The sequence below is a fragment of the Phoxinus phoxinus genome, assembly GCF_949152265.1.
Source record: "Phoxinus phoxinus genome assembly, chromosome: 4".
Taxonomy (NCBI): Eukaryota; Metazoa; Chordata; class Actinopteri; order Cypriniformes; family Leuciscidae; genus Phoxinus; species Phoxinus phoxinus.
The window spans coordinates 22,454,911-22,474,251 of NC_136879.1; the positions used below are offsets into that span (position 1 = coordinate 22,454,911).

Below are 19,341 nucleotides of genomic sequence, written 5' to 3' on the forward strand. Positions count from 1 at the left end.
TAATAACATATAATTTGAATCTAAAAATGAAACAGACTTACTTTAGATGATAATTTCTTGATTCTGTAATCGTATTACAGTGTTTTTCACAAATTGCTTTTTTTATTTTTAATATGAATAAAAAGAAAGTAATCTCTGTAACCAGCAGGGGACACCCTAATATGGCAAGTTTGTGCGCACTGAATCATGTTTTTTCAAATAAAAACAAGGTTTAACTAATTTTACATACAGCACACCGTGAAAATAACAGGCATATGACATAGTGGGCAACTGAATAATATAGTTGGAAATAAAGGGTTTAAAGTTTGTCGATCGTGCGTGTCCAGTGAAGCTGAACTCGGATCAGTTCACATGGAACGTTAAAATAGAAGTCCCGCTTACAACACATCAGCCAAACAGAAAAACTTGACGACCGATGACGATATTTAACGTTTTTTTAGTTTTATTTACTTTTACTTTTTATTATTTTATAATTATAATTATTATTATTAGTAGTAGTAAGTAATTTTATTCATATTACATTTCTTACATGCATGCATTATATCAGCCATTGGCCCTTTTAAACAAATATTTGAAACCATATTATTGGTTTATTATTGGGTATTATTTATTGACAGTCTTGTTAGATTTGGACAAAGTTGAACTACTAAATCTTTCTTTCCCCTTCTAATGTCAGACTGCTTATTGGTCTAGTTTTGGATGGTTATTTGGCTACTTCTAAGAATGCATGGCAGCCCTGTAATTGAGCCTTTATTGAGCCTTTAGGACATCTTTGATAGCTCATGATTAACATCTCACAACACCACGGAAGCTTGTTTACTACTTTTCTTGTGGCCTGTGGGGGTCAAAAACCTTGTGTATATTAACTGTGGTCAGAACCTGATCACATATGGAGAAGTGTTTAATTGACCAAATAAATTCTGCCTTCTGTGGCTTACCTGAGAATAAATGTGTTATTCTCACAAATGGAAAATTCAGTTCCGTTGTTTGTGCGTTAACTGGAAGTTAATAGAAACTTTTAAGCAATAAAATCCACATCTAATACGGACTTGACATTCCTGAGCGAAAAGATGCTGACATGCTGTGTGAACATGATTACACTTCAGCCAAGTCAACGATCCTTTCTTTCATTTTCTTTCACATGAGATTTAATCCAGCGTGGCCTGAAAGCACAGCATTTTTCAAAAACTAGCAAAGGCGATTACTTTCTATTGTGTTGGTCATGTTATTAAACTTGTATACACTGACAAAAGCAGGTTGAGTTTGTGATCAGCATATGAATGAATGTTATGAGTGTTAAGGGCTTGTTGTTCCACGTACCGTATTTGACGTCATGGCTTTATTCTTTTGTTTTTATGCAAAGCACAATGATGACGAGGCTAAATGGGTTCATTCTGGGTTTTTTTGTGTTATAATGAATGGCCACAGGCCTTGTTTCTGCAGTTATATCACCAGGAAATCCTCATGTCTGTTTTGTAGAGCAATGATAACGATGAACGCCTGCAAGTTGTGAAGCTCCTGGCTAAGATGTTTGGTGCGAAAGATTCAGAGCTCGCTTCACAGAACAAACCTCTCTGGCAGTGCTACCTTGGGAGGTACAGCTCACGCACCACACATCCAATTACCTTCTTCTTTCTCTACACAAACTGATAAACATTTCAACATCAAGACGAAGCTGAACGATTTCGACCCATCTATGTTTCCTTAGGTTTAATGACATCCACGTCCCTGTTCGACTGGAATGTGTGAAGTTTGCCAGCCATTGCTTGATGAACCATCCAGACCTGGCAAAAGATCTCACTGGTACAAACTGTTTCTGTACTAACTTTCACTACCCTTTTATTTCACAAATGAGCATAAAAGTAAACGCAAAACCAAAATGGATCTCCTTTATTCATATTTATATTAAAATATAATGACAACATCCATCCACTGCAAAAAATCTATCTAAGTTTTTTTATATATTGAATGCATTACACAATGTTTTGTTTTGTAATGTTTTTTAATGTTTTATATATTTAAAAATATGTGTTTGTGTATATTTGTTCATTCATTATTAAGAAATGCCAGTTAAATTTGCAAGGAAAATGATGTGAATGCACATTTAACCAAATTGTGCATGTAATCATTTCTTCTGCAGAGTATTTGAAAGTAAGGTCACATGACCCAGAGGAGGCAATTCGACACGACGTCATTGTGTCCATTGTGACTGCCTCCAAAAAGGACCTCGCTCTCGTCAACGATCACCTGCTGAACTTTGTGAAGGAGAGGACTCTAGATAAACGGGTAAGCGCCAGGCTCCCTTTGTGCATGTTTGTTTGCTGTCTCCTAAACAATCTTTATTAGTGCTGCAGTCATTTTATTTCATGCATAATATCTGAGGGCCTTTTCTCCCATTAGTACCCCAAATGAACCAGAGACTTTGACATCTTCGCATTCAGGGCAGAGTCGAGCTGGAATACATTAGCTTCTTGTTTCTTTTCAGACACACTCCATTTCTTCTCCCTATAATTTAATCAGCAGTCTCCTTTAGCCACCCGAGCTGGAGGGGACGGAATGATATAAATTGGACTATAACCATTTCTCAGCCTTTTCAAAATGCTTTCAGGGAGAAATTTAATCGAAGAGCCCCCTGTGTTCCTGGACAAATGACACCGCAGTAGTCAAGGCGTATTTCCATCTCATCCTATTACACCTTGTTTGCTTCTGTAGCTTGTCATACATAAGCTGTGGCTTTATATGCAGGAATGGTTATATCGGGCTGTTTAGCTTCAGCTGTAGCTAAATTGATGTTTTTATGACTTGGTAAAACCTTAAAAGCAGTAATTTCTCTGACATGTTCATGCTGAGGCAAAATGTGTCTACAGGCTAGATTAAATATGATTTCTCTTTCTTAATGTATTCATTTTTACTGTTTTACCGTAGACTTGTTCCAAAATGTAGTAAGCTGCCCACCAAGACAATTTTTTTTTCTTTAATCATAATTGGCTGTAGATTCTTTTATGAATTCCCGATGGTTCTACAGTTTGGGGTCAATAAATGTTGATGATGATGATAACAATGTTTCTTGAGCCCCATATCAGAATGATTTCTGAAGGGTCATGTGACACTGAATATTGAGTAATGATTCTGAAAATTCAGCTTTGCCTTCACAGTAGGGATGCACGATATATCGGCCGCCGATATAATATCGGCCGATATGGTCATTGTTTTACACATCGGTATCGTTCCGATGTCAAAATATGGCCGATGTGAACAGGCCGATTATCATTCCTGTGTATTTGACGTGCGTGTGGGGGCGGGGATGTTTGTTTTTGCACGAGCGCATTTCAGCTGTGAACAGCGCTGGTGTGTAGGGGCGCGCGCTTTACAGAGGGTGCACCCTTTATCACGTCTCGTCAGAGCGAGGGGAATAACTGATACTGTGGGAACAGTTTTTATGTGTAGTCGTGCGTACTTTATGGTGGGCACACGATCAACATTTGTTATATCTCCCGTGCTGGACGGGGCGAGGTTTGAACCCGGGTTTGTGTGTAGGCACGCGCACTTCATTGTGGGCGCGCGAACTAGTCATTACACCGTGTCCTAACTACACGCGATGCCGCGACACGCGATAAAAGGTATATTTTCAATGTTAATCAGAGCTTTATGTCCTTCCTAATCAGCCGCGACGGCGACACGCGACGATTCTATTTAGAAACTGTTTCTATTTTTCTGCGACGTCGCGCTGGAACAACAAACACAACGTGTGGCAATGATAATCTCAGGCACTGTTTATGTGCTTTATTTAATGTTAAAAGCGTGTAATGTGACTTTGAATATCATTTAGTGCTCCAGCTTTGTAGCTGTAAAAGCAACAATGGATAATTCACCTCAGATCTTGAAATTAAACAAATGGAAACAAGAACGTTCAAACTGAAGAAACAAATGTATTATTTGACAAAGATTGTTTAAGTAACTCAGTAGCCTATGTATTTGAATACTGTTTAAATGGTGTAATATTTGTGAATTTGATTATGTAGCTACTTATCCATTTTCTTGCGATTGCCGTCAAGATTACTCTCTGGTGCTGTGCACTTGACGCGAGAGCCTGCCCACACGCCGTTCTGATTGGCTCTGGGTTTTGATTGATTTGTATGCAACTCGCAGTCGCGTCGCGGCTAGAGTGGACATACAAATTATTAATGACTGATATTGGTACACACAGGTAAAGGTGCCCAATATCAGAAATTTCTGAAAATAAATTACAAAAAAAAAAGAAAAAGAAAAAAAAAGTGTTTTGGAAAATAGCTCTTTATTTGATTATCATAAAAATGTGTTTTCTATACAGAGATATCGACATCGGTAAATATCGGTATCGGCCATAACAGCAATATTAATATCGGTTATCGGTATCGGCCACAATATTCACATCGGTGCATCCCTACTTCACAGGAATAAATAACATTTTAAAGAACTTTAAAATAGGAAACACTTAATTTTAATACTAATAGTTCACAATAATACTGTTTTTACTGTATTTTTGATCAACTAAATGCAGCCTTGGTGAACATAAGAGATTTGTTTAAAAAACCTATATATTTTTTTTTTTTACAAACCTTAAACTTTTGAGTGGTAGTGTTGTTTGTTATTCACTACTGAAAAGTGTATTTATATTGTATTATGGCTCATTTGATGTGGATTACGTGATGCGTAGTTCATTCTCTTATAAAAGTTAAGTACACAGTCAACTGATAATGAAACTTTGTGATATATATTTTCTGACTAAAATGGGCTGCTGACCAAGGTGTTTTTATTGCTGCTGGCTCTTAGGGTATGATTTTTACACTGGAGCAGAATAATCTCACCGAGTAGCTTCTCGTTGTGTGTTATCTTGCAGTGGCGGGTCCGTAAGGAGGCTATGATGGGCCTGGCTCAGATCTATAAGAAGTACGCCTTACAGGCGGAGGCCGGCAAAGAGGCAGCCAAGCAGATCTCCTGGATCAAAGACAAACTGCTCCATATTTACTACCAGAACAGCATCGACGACCGGTGAGTAAAGATAAGCAGGAGGTCTCTTAATAATTGTATGATGTCCATGGCTATTTTAAATTCAATTGGTCAATGGTGAATGCTGCTTCCATTCAGTACTTGGCAATTATGTCTCGATTTTCTTTGGTCAGAAATGGTCTTTGATGGATTATATGGTTATCTATTGTAATGTAATTGTAATTAATTAAGCCTTAAATCATAGTTTGTTGCTCTAAGTAATTGACCCTGATTTTGAAATGTTATCAATGCTTATTTAAATAGCCCAAATCTTAAAGGGGCTATACCGGTATGTAGAATTCAGAAACCCTTGTTATTAAAGACACTGGTTACCGAGAAGTGAACTGCAGCCAGTTAACTTGATGCTCCTGCTCGCACTCATGCACACTTGACGGATATCTCTGAATGGGTGACCTGAGATGTCATACCTGTCTTTGTGACGGCCCCAGGCTCTTTAAACTGTGAGTTTTAGCATCAAATATTTAAATGTGCTTCGGAACCTGAAATTACGCTTGCACTTTTTTTTCTGTGAAAGTTTGTGTACGACCAAAACATTGACACATTTTTCTGAAGTTGCAATTAAAAAAATGCTACTTTTGCGGTATTGGTTTAAGATGCTATTGAAAAAGAGTGCTGGTTTCTGACAGGCTTAGAATGAGCCATGAAGCGTGTTAGATATATAAGATATGGATGTCACAGTGAGGAAATTTAAACTTGCGACAACTCAACACCGGAATTATTACCGATAACATCGGGGGAGGGGGTCTTTTGCCATGGGGGATTTGCACTTGCTTTTCACTTTCGCTATTGATTTCGCGATCACGCGTACTCTGTGTATAGGGAGCGGGGTACTACGGACCACACATTTTACAAGATATTAGTCAATGACGCTCAGGTACACGTTCAGGATTTGTTGTGCACAAAATCCTCCGCTATTGTCCTGTCATCTCTCCTTGCTCTCGTCACATAAGTGAAATCTGACTCTGCATTTCCTGCTGTATGGAGCAGAGCAGGTGCTTTCAGTTTAAAATTGTAGTGTCTGTTGTACAACTGAACTACCGGTAAATGTTTTTTTTATTTCGATAAAAAAGCAAAAAGACAGCAGGGGCTGTGGCCAAGTAATGCAATCGTGTATAGCCGAACACCTTGTTACTCTGGTAATACCAACTACCGCAGCAAGTCTACAGTAAGAGCTTGTTATAAAGCTGAATCTCCTGTATGAAGGAGCTCTGCTGGGTAATTGAACTTTATAAGGTATTTCGCAAGCTGTTGGAATTTAAGGACCACTGGTGGACAGAGGATTTGAGATGGTGCAGTTTACAGAGAAACCTCTTCGACGGTACTACTGATGCCATGACACATCCTCGACATTAAAAATTCAGTCATGTTTTTAAGGCTTGAGGTGACTTTTAGATTCATGGACAGCCAGTGGGTATGTTTCTCAAATGAGAACATAGAAAACTGACCTCTGAGAGCCTGTGTGCTTCGGCTAAAAACAAGAGGACTGTGAAAATCCTCAGCTGAACCTGTGTTGAGTGATTCTGCGGATCTGAAGAAGACAAGGCCAGTCATAAAGAAAGAATAGTGATGCCACCAGACAGACGCTTGCTAACACAGATTCAGCAACGCATTGCTTGGTGCCTGTTTATATAATGCATTATAAAGCTGTTATATTGCACATTGTGGGTTATGTGAATATTTTACACATTTTAATGCATTGTCTTTTTATAAAGGGGTTAAATTATAGTTGGTAAAATTGTTACAGCAGTTAAATTATTCGATTTTTAATTTTCAGTGATGGCTCAAAATTATACAGATGATATTACTATGGTAGCTATATTCATAATCTCTTTTGCTGAAAAATAAGGGCATATTGATTTTTATTTCCATACCATTCAAAATAATTGTTCAAAGAGAATTAAAAATCATACTTGTAAACTTGATCTAGGTTAACCAGCTACTTAACTATATCTTGAAGATATGGCGTTGGTAAGATTTTTGCAATGTTTTTGAGAAGTCTCTTGTGCTTACCAAAGCTGCATTTTATTTAATAGAAGCACAGTACAGTAATGTTGTCAGTATCACACGAGCCTTCAGAAATTGTTCTAATATGCTGATTTGGTGCTGTAGGAAACTCAAAGCGAAGACCATGAGACGTGGTTGTATCTTCAGCAGGATTCTTTATTGAGAAGGCGAGCTGTCGGTAGCTGCAATCATTTAGTCTATAACTAAGGCAGTGTACATTGTAGTTTATATAGATTGTAGGAGGCAGTGCTTAGAAATGGAGACAAAGCACTGGGCTGACGACCTTAAATGTTAAATTCAATGTACTCTACCTTAGTTTTTCCATGTTATGTTATGTAAGGATATAAAATCAGCAGATGTTTAACGGATTCTTATATTTGTAGTCCCACAGTGCTCAAGAAACATTATTATTATGAGTGTTAAAAACAGTTGTGCTGCTTGCTTAATATTTTCATTGTTCACACGTTAGTTTAGGATCCAATTCTCAAACTCCTAATTACTGCTTATTATTAGTTAGTAAGGTAGTTGTTCAGTTTAGGTATTGGGTAGGATTAAGGGATGTAGAATATGGTCATGTAGAAAAAGGCATTAATATGTGTTTTATAAGCACTAATAAACAGTAAATATCCTAGTAATATGCATATTAATAAGCACCTAATTAATGGTGAGAATTGGACCCTAAACTTAAGTATTACCTTTTTGTGGGAACCATAATACATTCAGGATTCTTTGATGAATGGAAAACAACAGCATTTAGAACAGCAAAAGAACAGCATTTATTTGAAATTAGATTATTTATTTTTTTTAACTATTTTGATCAATTTAACATGTCTTTGCTGAATAAGACATGAAATAATAAAAAATGCCTTCATTGTGCTAGTCAACAGAGAGCTTAAAAGTTACTTATGTGAAGCTTGATTTATCAGTATTGGCTGATCATGATGACAAGAAATCGGTAATCTGTAATCGGCTGCAAAAATCCACCAAAGATGACCACAGATTATCTTTACACTAAATCCAAGAATGGAGCCACAGGATGAAATGCAGAGATTGTCGCAGTTTGGGCTCACTTTTTTTTTCTTTTTCTTTTTCACATTTAAATGCACATGCTGAGTTAATTTGCGGTCATTGTTTGAAACATGACTCCTTATCCCGTCTTGTAATCATTTCTGACCTTGTTGATGTTTTTGTGCTCTGCAACCAAAGTACTTTTCATTTTCAAGCTTTCATTGCGTGTTACGTGCAGCTTGTTCAGATTACCCATTTGAACTCACTGAGTTGGTTTATAATGTTATTGCATTATTAAAGCATGTGATGACAACTGTGTGCAAATGCAATTTCATGTTGTTGATTGGGTCATCAATTTGAGCTCACTTGAATGCTGTCTAAGCTCAGTTAAATTTGGGTAATGACATGTCAAAGAAAACAATGTGCAATCTCAAAGGAATGAAAAAATATATATATATGAGATTCAATCTGATTTGATTTTTTCGCTAGGTTGCTTGTGGAGAGGATCTTCGCCCAATATCTCGTTCCTCACAATCTAGAGACTACAGAGCGAATGAAGTGCCTGTATTACTTGTACGCCACATTGGATGGAAATGCTGTCAAGTAGGTGCAGTAATTCTTGTTTTATTCATCTAAAACATCTGCTTGTGCAGAAATTGAGTAGATGATTTTAAACCATACAAACAAAAACCCCATTCTGTTAAATATTGTTTAATTAAGAAATGCATCATGTTATGGAAGTAAAATTGTTTCATGATGTTTTTATTGGAAAATAGGATTTTATAAGGTGCTTGTGGGTCTGAAAAGAGTTTATGGGACCTATGAAGATGTATTTGCAGATGTGGAATGTTGATTGTGGTTGTTGTGGTCTATCTCTCCCATAGAGCTCTGAATGAAATGTGGAAGTGTCAGAACATGCTGAGACACCATGTCAAAGATCTTCTGGATCTTGTAAAACAGCCAAAAGTTGGTTTTTCCTCTCAGTTGTTTGGTTTTGGTTAAAGCTTTTTCTGATTTCTCTATATTACATGTTGTACTTCTGGTTGAACATTCTTGAACTCCTTTATCCCCCCCAGTCTGACTCTTACAACAAGGCCGTGTTCTCAAAGGTCATGGTTATCACAAGTAAGTCGTGTTTGTTCTCTCCAGTGCTGTTAGATTAATCTCCTGTCAAATGCAATCAGCTTTTTGTGTAAGAAAAATGTTCACTGAGGGGGATACATCTCTCCATCTCCATCTCTGTGTTAAAGAAAACCTGCCAGACCCGGGGAAGACGCAGGACTTTGTGAAGAAGCTCGCTCAGGTTCTTGAGGAGGACGAGAAGATCAGAAAGCAGCTGGAGACTCTCGTGAGCCCATCCTGCTCGTGTAAGCAGGCCGAGATCTGCGTGGTAAGAACCGTATTTCTTCACCTTGCCGGTTTTTACATTTTGTAGTTTTAAGTTGTCTCAGTTTGTGGCTGTGTTTGCACTCCACAGAAAGAAATCACCAAAAAACTGGGCAGCCCCAAACAGCCCAGCAACCCTTTCCTAGAGATGGTGAAGTTTTTATTGGAGAGGATAGCACCCGTTCATATCGACACAGAGTCTATCAGGTACATTAAGGCTTTTAAATACCGGTCCGGGAATAAATGTACCGTCATTTGCGCGCTGTCTCACTGCTTCCTCTCTTTCTGCAGTGCACTTATCAAACAAGTGAACAAATCTATAGAAGGAACTGCTGATGACGAAGATGAGGGAGTCCCGACTGAGCAAGCGATCAGAGCCGGCCTGGAGCTTCTGAAAGTAAATAAACCTCTGCTAGACCCATTACCGCATTGGACTGTGTCCATCCTGGTGTTAAATCCCATTAGCACAGAAAGATACATGCATGTCAATATTTGGATTAAGTCAGAAAGAATTCTTTAGTTAGTTTGTTGCTCCAGTATAGCTACTGGGTTTATTTATTTTTATTTATTTTTATTTTTGTTTGGTGTCCAAAGCGATTTAATCCAAAGCGATTTACATTGAATTTAAGGGTACATTTTATCAGTTTATGTGCTAGCGCCATGGACTACTATTTTTATTTTATTGTATTCTATTTTATTATTTTATTGTTTCCTCTGATGAACCATTAATTCAACCAAACAGTTATTGTTTGATTCAAAATGTTACATATAAGAATTAAATCATTACCATGAATCTGTGCAAACTGTTTAAATTAATTGATTAACCTATTCATGTACTGAGTCAAACTTGCCAACACTATAGCATTTTTACTACTGTGTTTTAAATTAGAAAACAGACCATCTTTAAAATGCCAGCAAACAATATCACTCAGCCTACTATACACATTTAATAGAATGTAACATTTTTTTATTATTAGTTTGTTGGTATGTGTTCAGCGCTGTACTGAAGTGTCTACGCCCCTCAGGTCCTGTCCTTCACCCACCCTGTGTCGTTTCACTCTGCCGAAACCTTCGAGTCTTTGCTGGGCTGTCTGAAGATGGACGATGAAAAGGTTGCAGAGGCCGCACTGCAGATCTTCAAAAACACTGGCATCAAACTGGAGGAGAGCTTCCCACACATCAAATCGTAAGTTTGAGTCTGTCTCATGGACCTGGGCTGTTCAGAAGAGCACATCTGGGATTTCGTTCTTGAGGAGTGATGCTGCTTGAATTGTTCCACCACTTCAAACGTTTTAAACATGCTTATATTTATTGAAGACTTTCTCATTTTGTGATTTCTGAGATGCTATGCCACTTGAAATTGGAAAACCATTTTCTATTGTGCTGTACAGTCATCCATAAAGTGGATGTTGCCATTCACTTCTGCCTGTTTTACTTCTTTTTGCCCCCTAGAGTCCTGCTACCAGTACTGCAGCAGAAAGCAAAGAAGGGTCCTCCTCGCCAGGCCAAATATGCCATCCACTGTATCCATGCCATGTTCTCCAACAGAGATACACACTTTGCACAGATATTTGAGGTAAGTTAATGAAGAATAGTATTGGTGTCTAAACTATATTTGGAATAATGGTTTTGTCATTTTGCTGTTCCTCTGAAAGGACTTTCCTTTTTGGCTAACATGACCGAGACCTTCACATATTCACTTTTTTTTTGTTCACAAAATTTTTTTTTACCTGGATGCCTGCCATTCTAACCAATTGCTTTCTATCTGCCACAGCCTCTGTATAAGAGTCTAGACACAGACAACATGGAACAGCTCATCACCCCTTTAACGACACTGGGACACCTGGCCATGCTGGCCCCGGAACAGTTTGCAGCTCCGCTCAAATCTTTAGTGGCCAATTTCATCGTTAAAGACCTGCTAATGAACGACCGGGTAAATTACAGCACTGCTCATTACTGTTTCCGCAATAAAGCCTGAATTTTGATGAGGACACAGCAATCAGTGTGATGCACTGCATAGAAATGCACATTTTTATATCTCCCCTTCTGGTGAAGTAGTGCAGTATGTGAGCGCTCAAAATGAACTCAGATACTTGATGTATCAACGCCTCTGGATTTGCTTCACTGTAACATACATTGTGAACCCAAAGTTATTTTTTGTAAATAAGCATTTGTGTATTTTCTGGCCATTACAGGATGGGCATAAATTCTAAAAATAGAATACATATGATATAAATTATAGTAAATATATTTTTTACTTGGATTTATTACTGTTCCAATCTTTACTATTCCAATGTTAAAAACTAAATATTCCAATATCATAATGCCAATAATAAATATTCTATTTTAATTATATATATATATATATATACACACACGCACGCACATTTTTCATAGTTTTTTATAAAGCCTCAAGGGAAATCTTTTTGTGTGTTTGTTTGTTTTCTAACTTCAATATAAATAATGACTGTTCTTAAGGTCAGTATGAATGTGAACTAACATGAAAAAAATAACAAAAACATTAGACATTTAACTTGTTAATCACAATTATTTGTATAACAATGAATCATCAGCCAAAGTCGTGAAAAGCACTGCTAATAATGAATACCATAGCTGGTCAAGAGAGCAGCATTAAATATGCATGTGTTGTTTATTTGCCTGTAGCATGAACTAATTTAGACTCATTTAATTAATGTGATTTTATGGGTGTGTGCTTGCTTAAGGCTCAAATCAACCCAGTATAATTATGAGAGTAAATGCCTGAGAAAGTTCAGAACGTATCAAACCGATGAGATCCCATTTACTGATCTCATTTGATTGATCTTGTGGGTACAGATTTATTTAATTTTGCAGTAGTTTTAAATCAAGTCGTGTGCTTTAATACACACAGACGTGTGACACATCATTTGTCTCCTCGCCTCTATTACAAGCAGTGTGCTTATTTTTAGTTGTAACCTTGTTAGCAAACTTTCAGACTAAGCAATAAAGGGTTCTCCGCACACTCTGGGTTTTGAGGCATCTGATACTGATCTAGATTTTCTGTTTGCTGCAAAGATTGCTGGCAAGAAAACTACCAAGCTGTGGGTCCCAGATGATGAAGTCTCTCCTGAAACATTGGCTAAGGTGAGACGCTCAGTAAATAAATCACAACTTCAGCTAAGATTTGTCTTTTGCCATTTATTATTCATTTTCCCAGAGTGAATGAATCACATCTCAGCCTGTATTGCATTGATTCCCAACATATATGGTTAGACAGGTTCAACTTTTCTTCTTTTAGTTTATTTTTTTCACCTTTATATTTTAAATAAATAACACCTAAACTTGCAGCCACAGGAGATGAACTACTAGCGAGTAAATTATGAGTTTAATGTTCCTCTTGTCTTTGTGCATTTCAGATTCAGGGTCTGAAACTGATGGTCAGGTGGCTGCTCGGCGTGAAGAACAACCAGAGTAAATCTGGCAACTCCACTCTGAGAATGCTGACGGCTATCCTGAGCAGCGACGGCGATCTGACGGAGCAGGGCAAGATGGGGTGAGTGGCATTTTGATTGTTTGAATAGTTTGCATAGTTACAAACCCTTCACTAGTGACTATCATGAGCTGTGATGTAAAATAAAAAAATATCGGTCGATTTAATTGTTTTAAGTGCACTCAAAAACAGAGCATTTGCATCCGACAAATAAACACTACCGTTAATTTTTTTTTCAAGATCTGTAAGATTTTTTGCTGTTTTTGAAAGCCTCCATTTGTTTGATCAAAAACTGTTCTCGATTTTAAAAATATTTTAATATACAATAGATTCATGTAATCTTCAGTGTCACTTGATCCTTCAGAAATCATTCGAATGTGCTGATTTTGGGCTCAAGAAACTTTTCTTATCATCAATGTTGAAAGCAATTGTGCAATTGATCAATTGTGCTGCATAATATTTTTATGGAAACCAGTATACATTTTTCAGCATTCTTTGGTGAATAGAAAAACAGCATTTGTTTGAAATAGAAACAGTTTGTACATTATACATTTCTTTGCGGTCACTTTTGATGAATTGAATGCATCCTTGCTGAATACAAGTATTAATTTCTTTCAGTTTTTTTAATTTTTCCCCTTTTTATTTTTATTTATTTTTATTTATTTTTTTAATCTGACTGACCCAAGACTTTTGAACAGTAGCGTATGATAAAATCATCAAAAGTTAAAATGTATGTATAGTTTTGACAAATTTATGAATTATATAATTTTTCACAAAAAAAAAACTGGGGGCCCACTCTGTTACATGTGCTTTACCAAAAAGGCTGGCAATTATACTTTCATTCTAATAGGAAACTCCAACATCACAATAAATTCATGAACACTTTGGCTGGAAAACGATGGCATACAAAAACATTACTGATGCTTTTATTTGTATGTTGTGATGTGGGAGTGATTTTATGTGCTGGCTTTCTGTGTGTGGGTGTACAGGAAGCCGGACATGTCTCGTCTGCGGCTAGCAGCCGGCTGTGCGATTCTTCGTCTCGCTCAGGAGCCGTGCTACCATGAGATCATCACCCTGGAGCAGTACCAGCTCTGCGCCCTCGTCATCAACGTAAGACCCATCAGCGGCTCCTCATCTGACTGCATATTGGTCTAATGTCAACAAAAAAAAAAGATCATGACATTGTTTTAATGGGTTACTCTGCTCTGACTAACAGGCTGGTTGGTTTTGTAGTGATTCACTGTATTCCTGGTCACCCGCCACACTTTGAAGTCTTATCTGATGTGCAGGTTATGACCAACATATCTTTGAGGAAGCCTCACTAAGGGTCACTTTAACTGTTGGCTGCAAACCGACCGTTAAAATCAGAAGTCAGCTTCCAAATAATGCCTCTTTTATTGCAGATGTAGCCTCAGTATGAATGGTCATTCACAATCCATTTTACTTTTATAAGATGGATGACTATTTCAGAGTACAACTGGATGTTCAAGCAGAACAAAACAGGGTGGGAATTAATTGGATTGTTGAAAGTGAGCGTTTCATATTAAAATGGAGCCAGACCAAAAGTATGTTTGACCAAAACCATGAGCAGGATGTGCAGGCTGTTAGAAAATATTGCTAACTGACAGCCAAAAAGTGACATAAGAGTGAAAATAAAGCATTTTCAGAGGGAAAAAAACAATCAGTCTTTCACAGCACATCTATATATGTGTATTAAGAAATTAATTGGGGGTCCATTTTGATTTCACGTTTATCTGTACAGGAAACATAAACGTTGTAGGTTAAACCCTGCAGGAATGGACAGCGTTGCAACAAACCTGGTGGTGGCACTTAACCCTAGGTCGCTGCAAGGTTATTGTTCCTGGAGTGTTTTGTAAACCGTTGATGAAAAGCATCAGCTAAATGACTCATTAGGAATTAATGAGTGCTCTTGTCTTTCTCAGGACGAGTGCTATCAGGTGCGACAGGCCTTCGCCCAGAAGCTGCACAAAGGGCTGTGCAGATTGCGTCTGCCGCTGGAGTACCTGGCCGTGTTCACGTTGTGTGCCAAAGACCCGGTGAAGGAGCGCAGGGCGCACGCCCGTCAGTGCCTGGTCAAAAACATCAACTTGCGGAGGGAGTACCTGAAACAGCACGCAGCAGTCAGCGGTAAGGACAGTCCGTCTAAACACAAGGGCTAGAATCAAGAAACCGTTCTTATTCAGCTTCACTTATTTGGTTCATTTACAATTATTTATTAATTGTTTTTGTTTTTTATAAAAAGAAACGTACAACACTGTTTAAGTGTGCTGTTTATTACAGTGTTTTAAGTCGAGTTGTATAGACTTTCAATGAATCCGTACAAAAAGATTACTTAAGCCACTACTGTATTATAAGGTTGGAAATCTTTAGGCACCTCACGATTCATTTAGATTTGATTAAGGTCACAATGCCATTCCAAATTGATTCTCAGTGCATCTTAATCATTTCGGCAACATCAGTTATGAATAATGAATGTGAAAATGGCCTTTTTTGGGGTTGATCCACAGTCCTTCCAAAGAGAATTGCAATGAATCGGTTTTTAGTCATGAACGGTTATTTGAGGTGAGGGCGCTTTTAAAAGCTAAAAGAATCATTCCGGAATCAGAAGCAGAATCAAATTCCTTATTAAAGAGGCACACACACGTGGTGTGTTTGTGTGCTAGTGATTTTTATTAGTTAATATTCACACGTCCAGCACAGTGAAATCTTGAGATGCTCTGCTGAACTGTTCATCAGGGTCATTATGCAGAAGACTCTGTTGTTATGTCTATCCTGTCAGGTAGATTTGCCAGTCCGTCGTGTTGGTTTCTTCAGCTGTTGCTTTTGGAATTAATTCATTGCATGTCAGCATTTTGTTTCAGAGCCTTTGAGAATGTGAACCTTTTCCAATTGTTATTCATGAACCACAGTACAAACCCATGCTATTGTAATATATTGTGGGACCTGGGAAATGCCCAGGATTTTATAATACTCACATAATGTGTGTGTACTGCAGAGAAGCTGATATCACTCCTGCCGGAATATGTGGTGCCATATGCAGTTCACCTTTTGGTCCATGACCCAGACTACGTGAAAGTCCAGGACATTGAGCAGCTCAAAGACATCAAAGAGTGAGTCCACACGAGCTCCACCGGCTTCTCTTCCATCTTTAATCTGAGAATGTTTATCTCTTCATTAGGTTGTCATTTCAAGCTTTGGATGAGATATTTGTTACCAATATGTTGCCCTTCAAATTTTCATAAACAGTGGAGAAAATGTGCAGCTTGTTAGATGTTTGGCTGGCTGCCGAAAACACTGATAAATGGTGTTCCAGACTTGCCATCTGCCTTTAATCTTGAAAATGATGTTTCTCTCTCCCTTCCTCTCTCTCTCTCATATCTTCTCTTTCCCTTCAGGGCTTTATGGTTTGTTTTGGAAATCCTAATGGCCAAAAATGAAAACAACAGCCATGCGTTTATCAGGAAAATGGTGGAAAACATAAAACAGACAAAAGATGGACAGTGTCCGGATGATCCCAAGATTAATGAGGTTCGTTTTGCTTTTTTCATGTGGCTATTCAAATGTTGTTCTAACAGGGAAAACCTTAGAAATGTAAAGGATTTTCAGAACTGGACATTTATGAAGTACTAACAAAACTTGTAAATGTTTATAGTCATTATAAATATTTTATACCGTTATATCGCCCATGCCTATGTAAATGCTTTTATTTACACTGTCCTCAATTCTCTCTCTTCTCTCTCTTTCTCCTCTCCAGAAACTGTACACAGTGTGTGATGTAGCCATGAACATCGTCATCTCCAAGAGCACCACATACAGTCTAGAGTCGCCTAAAGATCCTGTACTGCCTGCACGCTACTTCACACAACCGGACAAGGTGCTTAACTGCTGCCTTTCTGTTGAACTGCTGCAGGACTTCGTTGTAGAAATACTAGGATTTGGATTATGGGAATTTTTTTTGCTGGAAAAGGGACAGGAAAGTGGATGGAGAGAGAGTCAGTATAGGATTGTGACTGGATTTGAACCCCTATCTCCCATAAGCAGCAGCTCTTTATTTATGTATCATGAACCATGCACGTTTCTGCCCTGGAGTGGAAAATTAAATCTTAGAGTAATTGAAATTGCAATGTCAAGAAAAAAAAGCTTAACATCTTTATCTAGTCAAAAGTCATAGAAATGTTGATTGGTTAGCAGCTGTGGAAGACTTGCTGCTGGTACAAACTTTAAATCAGTAAAAAAAAAAAAAGACTGTTCAAAATGATTTTTCTCCCACTCGATCACTATATCTTTCAATGTCCTTGCTGCCTTTCAGAATTTCAGTAACACAAAAAACTATCTGCCTCCTGAGATGAAGTCGTTCTTCACCCCAGGAAAGGTACATATTTGCCTTCGATTCCGTGCTTTTAACCTTCTTCAGTCCAATAGGACTGTGAGATTGACTGCCTGATTCTCTCCGCAGCCTAAGGCAGCAAACGTGCTGGGCGCCGTGAACAAGCCTCTGTCCGCCACAGGAAAACTGCAGACCAAACTCTCACGAATGGAGACCATCAGCAACGCCAGCAGCAACTCCAACCCCAGCTCCCCCGGCCGCAGTAAAGGACGGTTAGTGTCACAAGCACACATACATGTGAGCTAATTGTGTTTGTGTTGAGGAGGAAGGTAAGGCAGCACTCGGGACTGCGAAAGATCGTCCTTTCTACTTGAGATGGGAAGTCTAATTCATTTTAAGTTAATTTTATTTTTATTTTTTATTATTTACAATTCACATGTTCTTTTTTTGCAGTAAACTATTTTTGGTTCAAAAATACTGTTCATCGCCATGTTTTTGGGTAGTTGTACAAAATTCTACCTTATATTTGAGAAGGGTACAAACGCTTTGCAGTTTGGTAAACCAATTAATTAACAACCAACGTAAAAGCAGTTTGTTTGTAATCTGACCTCACTATAGGTTGTAGGGGAAAACAGCATATCATGGCTAGATATAGCTTTTGCTCTTCATGCTCTGAATGTAAGAATCAACCCATCTAACCGGCGATTTTGAAAATATGTAGTTTAGCATATTCCTAAAAACGACATATTTGTTGCATGATCTGTTCAGTAGAATAAATTTGATCCAGATTTAAAACCAATGGTGGTGTGCATAAATAAATACAGAAGCGTTATAAATAACATTTGACACACTCCCTCTCTTAAAACTGTAATATTGTTAAACACTGAGCTGTCTGCAGTTTGATCTCGAGCCTCATCTGAATCCATTTTATGTTATTAACACAAATTTTCATACGGCAAAGTCTGGCTGTGGTATTAACATCCTGCTGTGGACTAAACGAGCTCTATTGAGGTTCACTGTGCTTTGTAATCATACCGCCTTTCAGCATCCACACGAGTGAAAGCAGGAAAGGTAGGCGTGCGGTGGCTGTCTCCCAAGTCACTGGGCTATTGAATAGGTGTCATTGAGATTCTTTTGAATGGAGTGTTTTATGTATCTGCGTCACGAAGGCACAATAATTGCTGTTTCCATTTACCTGTGCTACACTGAAAGAGCACTCTGGGGATGTACTGCTCAATGGCATTGAGATGACTCATGCCGTCCCTCTAGATGCACAATGGGCAAACTCGTAGCTGTCTTTATAGTGTGACGAAGACAAACAGATGAGAAATGCCTTGAAGTTTGTCTTTCTTGGAGTCTTTTATTATTGGTTTCTTCACATTCTTCAATTAGTAGCTCATGGCCTTTAACAAGATTTCTAAAAAAAAAAGTTCAAAGAGTAACTTGTCTCGCACTGCATGTGCATTTCTTTTCTCACCCCAGACTGGACTCGGCTGAAGTGGACCACAGTGAGAATGAAGACATTTCAATGAAGAGCCCGTCTGAGACAGAGAAGCCCACCAGGGGGCGCAAGCGAGGCGCTGCAGCCGGCCAAGACGACAAGGGCCAGGAGTCCAAACCCAAGCGGGGCCGGAAGAAAGCAGCCAACACGAGCACTGATGATGCTGAGGACCAGTGGGGCGAGGACAGCAGCATGGCAGAGCCGACCATGGAGACCGAAGACGAACAGAACAGCCCACCCAAGAAGGGGCGGCGAGGACGGCCCCCCAAATCAGCAGCCGCAAAGGACGAGACACCCAGCAAGGGCAGGAGGGGTCGCAGGAAGGCTGCTCCACCTGTAGATGAGGAGAATGAGGAAGAGCAGCAAGAGGAAGAGGAGAATGAGGAAGAGGAGGACGCAGGCAGGGAGAATATGGAGGTGAAGCCCAAAGGCAGACGAGGACGGAAACCAAGGTGAGTGGCTGTCTGTATGCACTTCTGTTCTTCTTCATCTTATTATTATTTATCATGTACTGTATTTGACAATCAAGTGTATGTGGCTTCGGAACATCGGGAGAAGACATGAAGGATTTTG

The 19,341-nt window shown here is 38.5% G+C and overlaps 1 protein-coding gene across 2 annotated transcripts in view; it reads left to right on the forward strand.

The window, feature by feature from the left end:
- The window catches only part of pds5b (PDS5 cohesin associated factor B), a 47,189-nt gene that overhangs the window by 24,660 nt on the left and 3,188 nt on the right, over positions 1–19,341 (forward strand). For both annotated transcript variants that reach the window (XM_079609586.1, XM_079609587.1), the window contains exons 9-31: positions 1,480–1,595; positions 1,709–1,803; positions 2,141–2,286; positions 4,880–5,031; positions 8,551–8,664; positions 8,946–9,027; positions 9,138–9,186; positions 9,312–9,451; positions 9,539–9,654; positions 9,739–9,844; positions 10,473–10,633; positions 10,900–11,023; positions 11,222–11,380; positions 12,502–12,570; positions 12,843–12,979; positions 13,906–14,029; positions 14,863–15,067; positions 15,936–16,050; positions 16,336–16,468; positions 16,695–16,814; positions 17,250–17,312; positions 17,397–17,539; positions 18,750–19,220. In XM_079609586.1, coding sequence (XP_079465712.1) covers positions 1,480–1,595; positions 1,709–1,803; positions 2,141–2,286; positions 4,880–5,031; positions 8,551–8,664; positions 8,946–9,027; positions 9,138–9,186; positions 9,312–9,451; positions 9,539–9,654; positions 9,739–9,844; positions 10,473–10,633; positions 10,900–11,023; positions 11,222–11,380; positions 12,502–12,570; positions 12,843–12,979; positions 13,906–14,029; positions 14,863–15,067; positions 15,936–16,050; positions 16,336–16,468; positions 16,695–16,814; positions 17,250–17,312; positions 17,397–17,539; positions 18,750–19,220 — 3,140 coding nt within the window. The remainder of the gene's footprint in view (positions 1–1,479; positions 1,596–1,708; positions 1,804–2,140; positions 2,287–4,879; positions 5,032–8,550; positions 8,665–8,945; positions 9,028–9,137; positions 9,187–9,311; positions 9,452–9,538; positions 9,655–9,738; positions 9,845–10,472; positions 10,634–10,899; positions 11,024–11,221; positions 11,381–12,501; positions 12,571–12,842; positions 12,980–13,905; positions 14,030–14,862; positions 15,068–15,935; positions 16,051–16,335; positions 16,469–16,694; positions 16,815–17,249; positions 17,313–17,396; positions 17,540–18,749; positions 19,221–19,341) is intronic.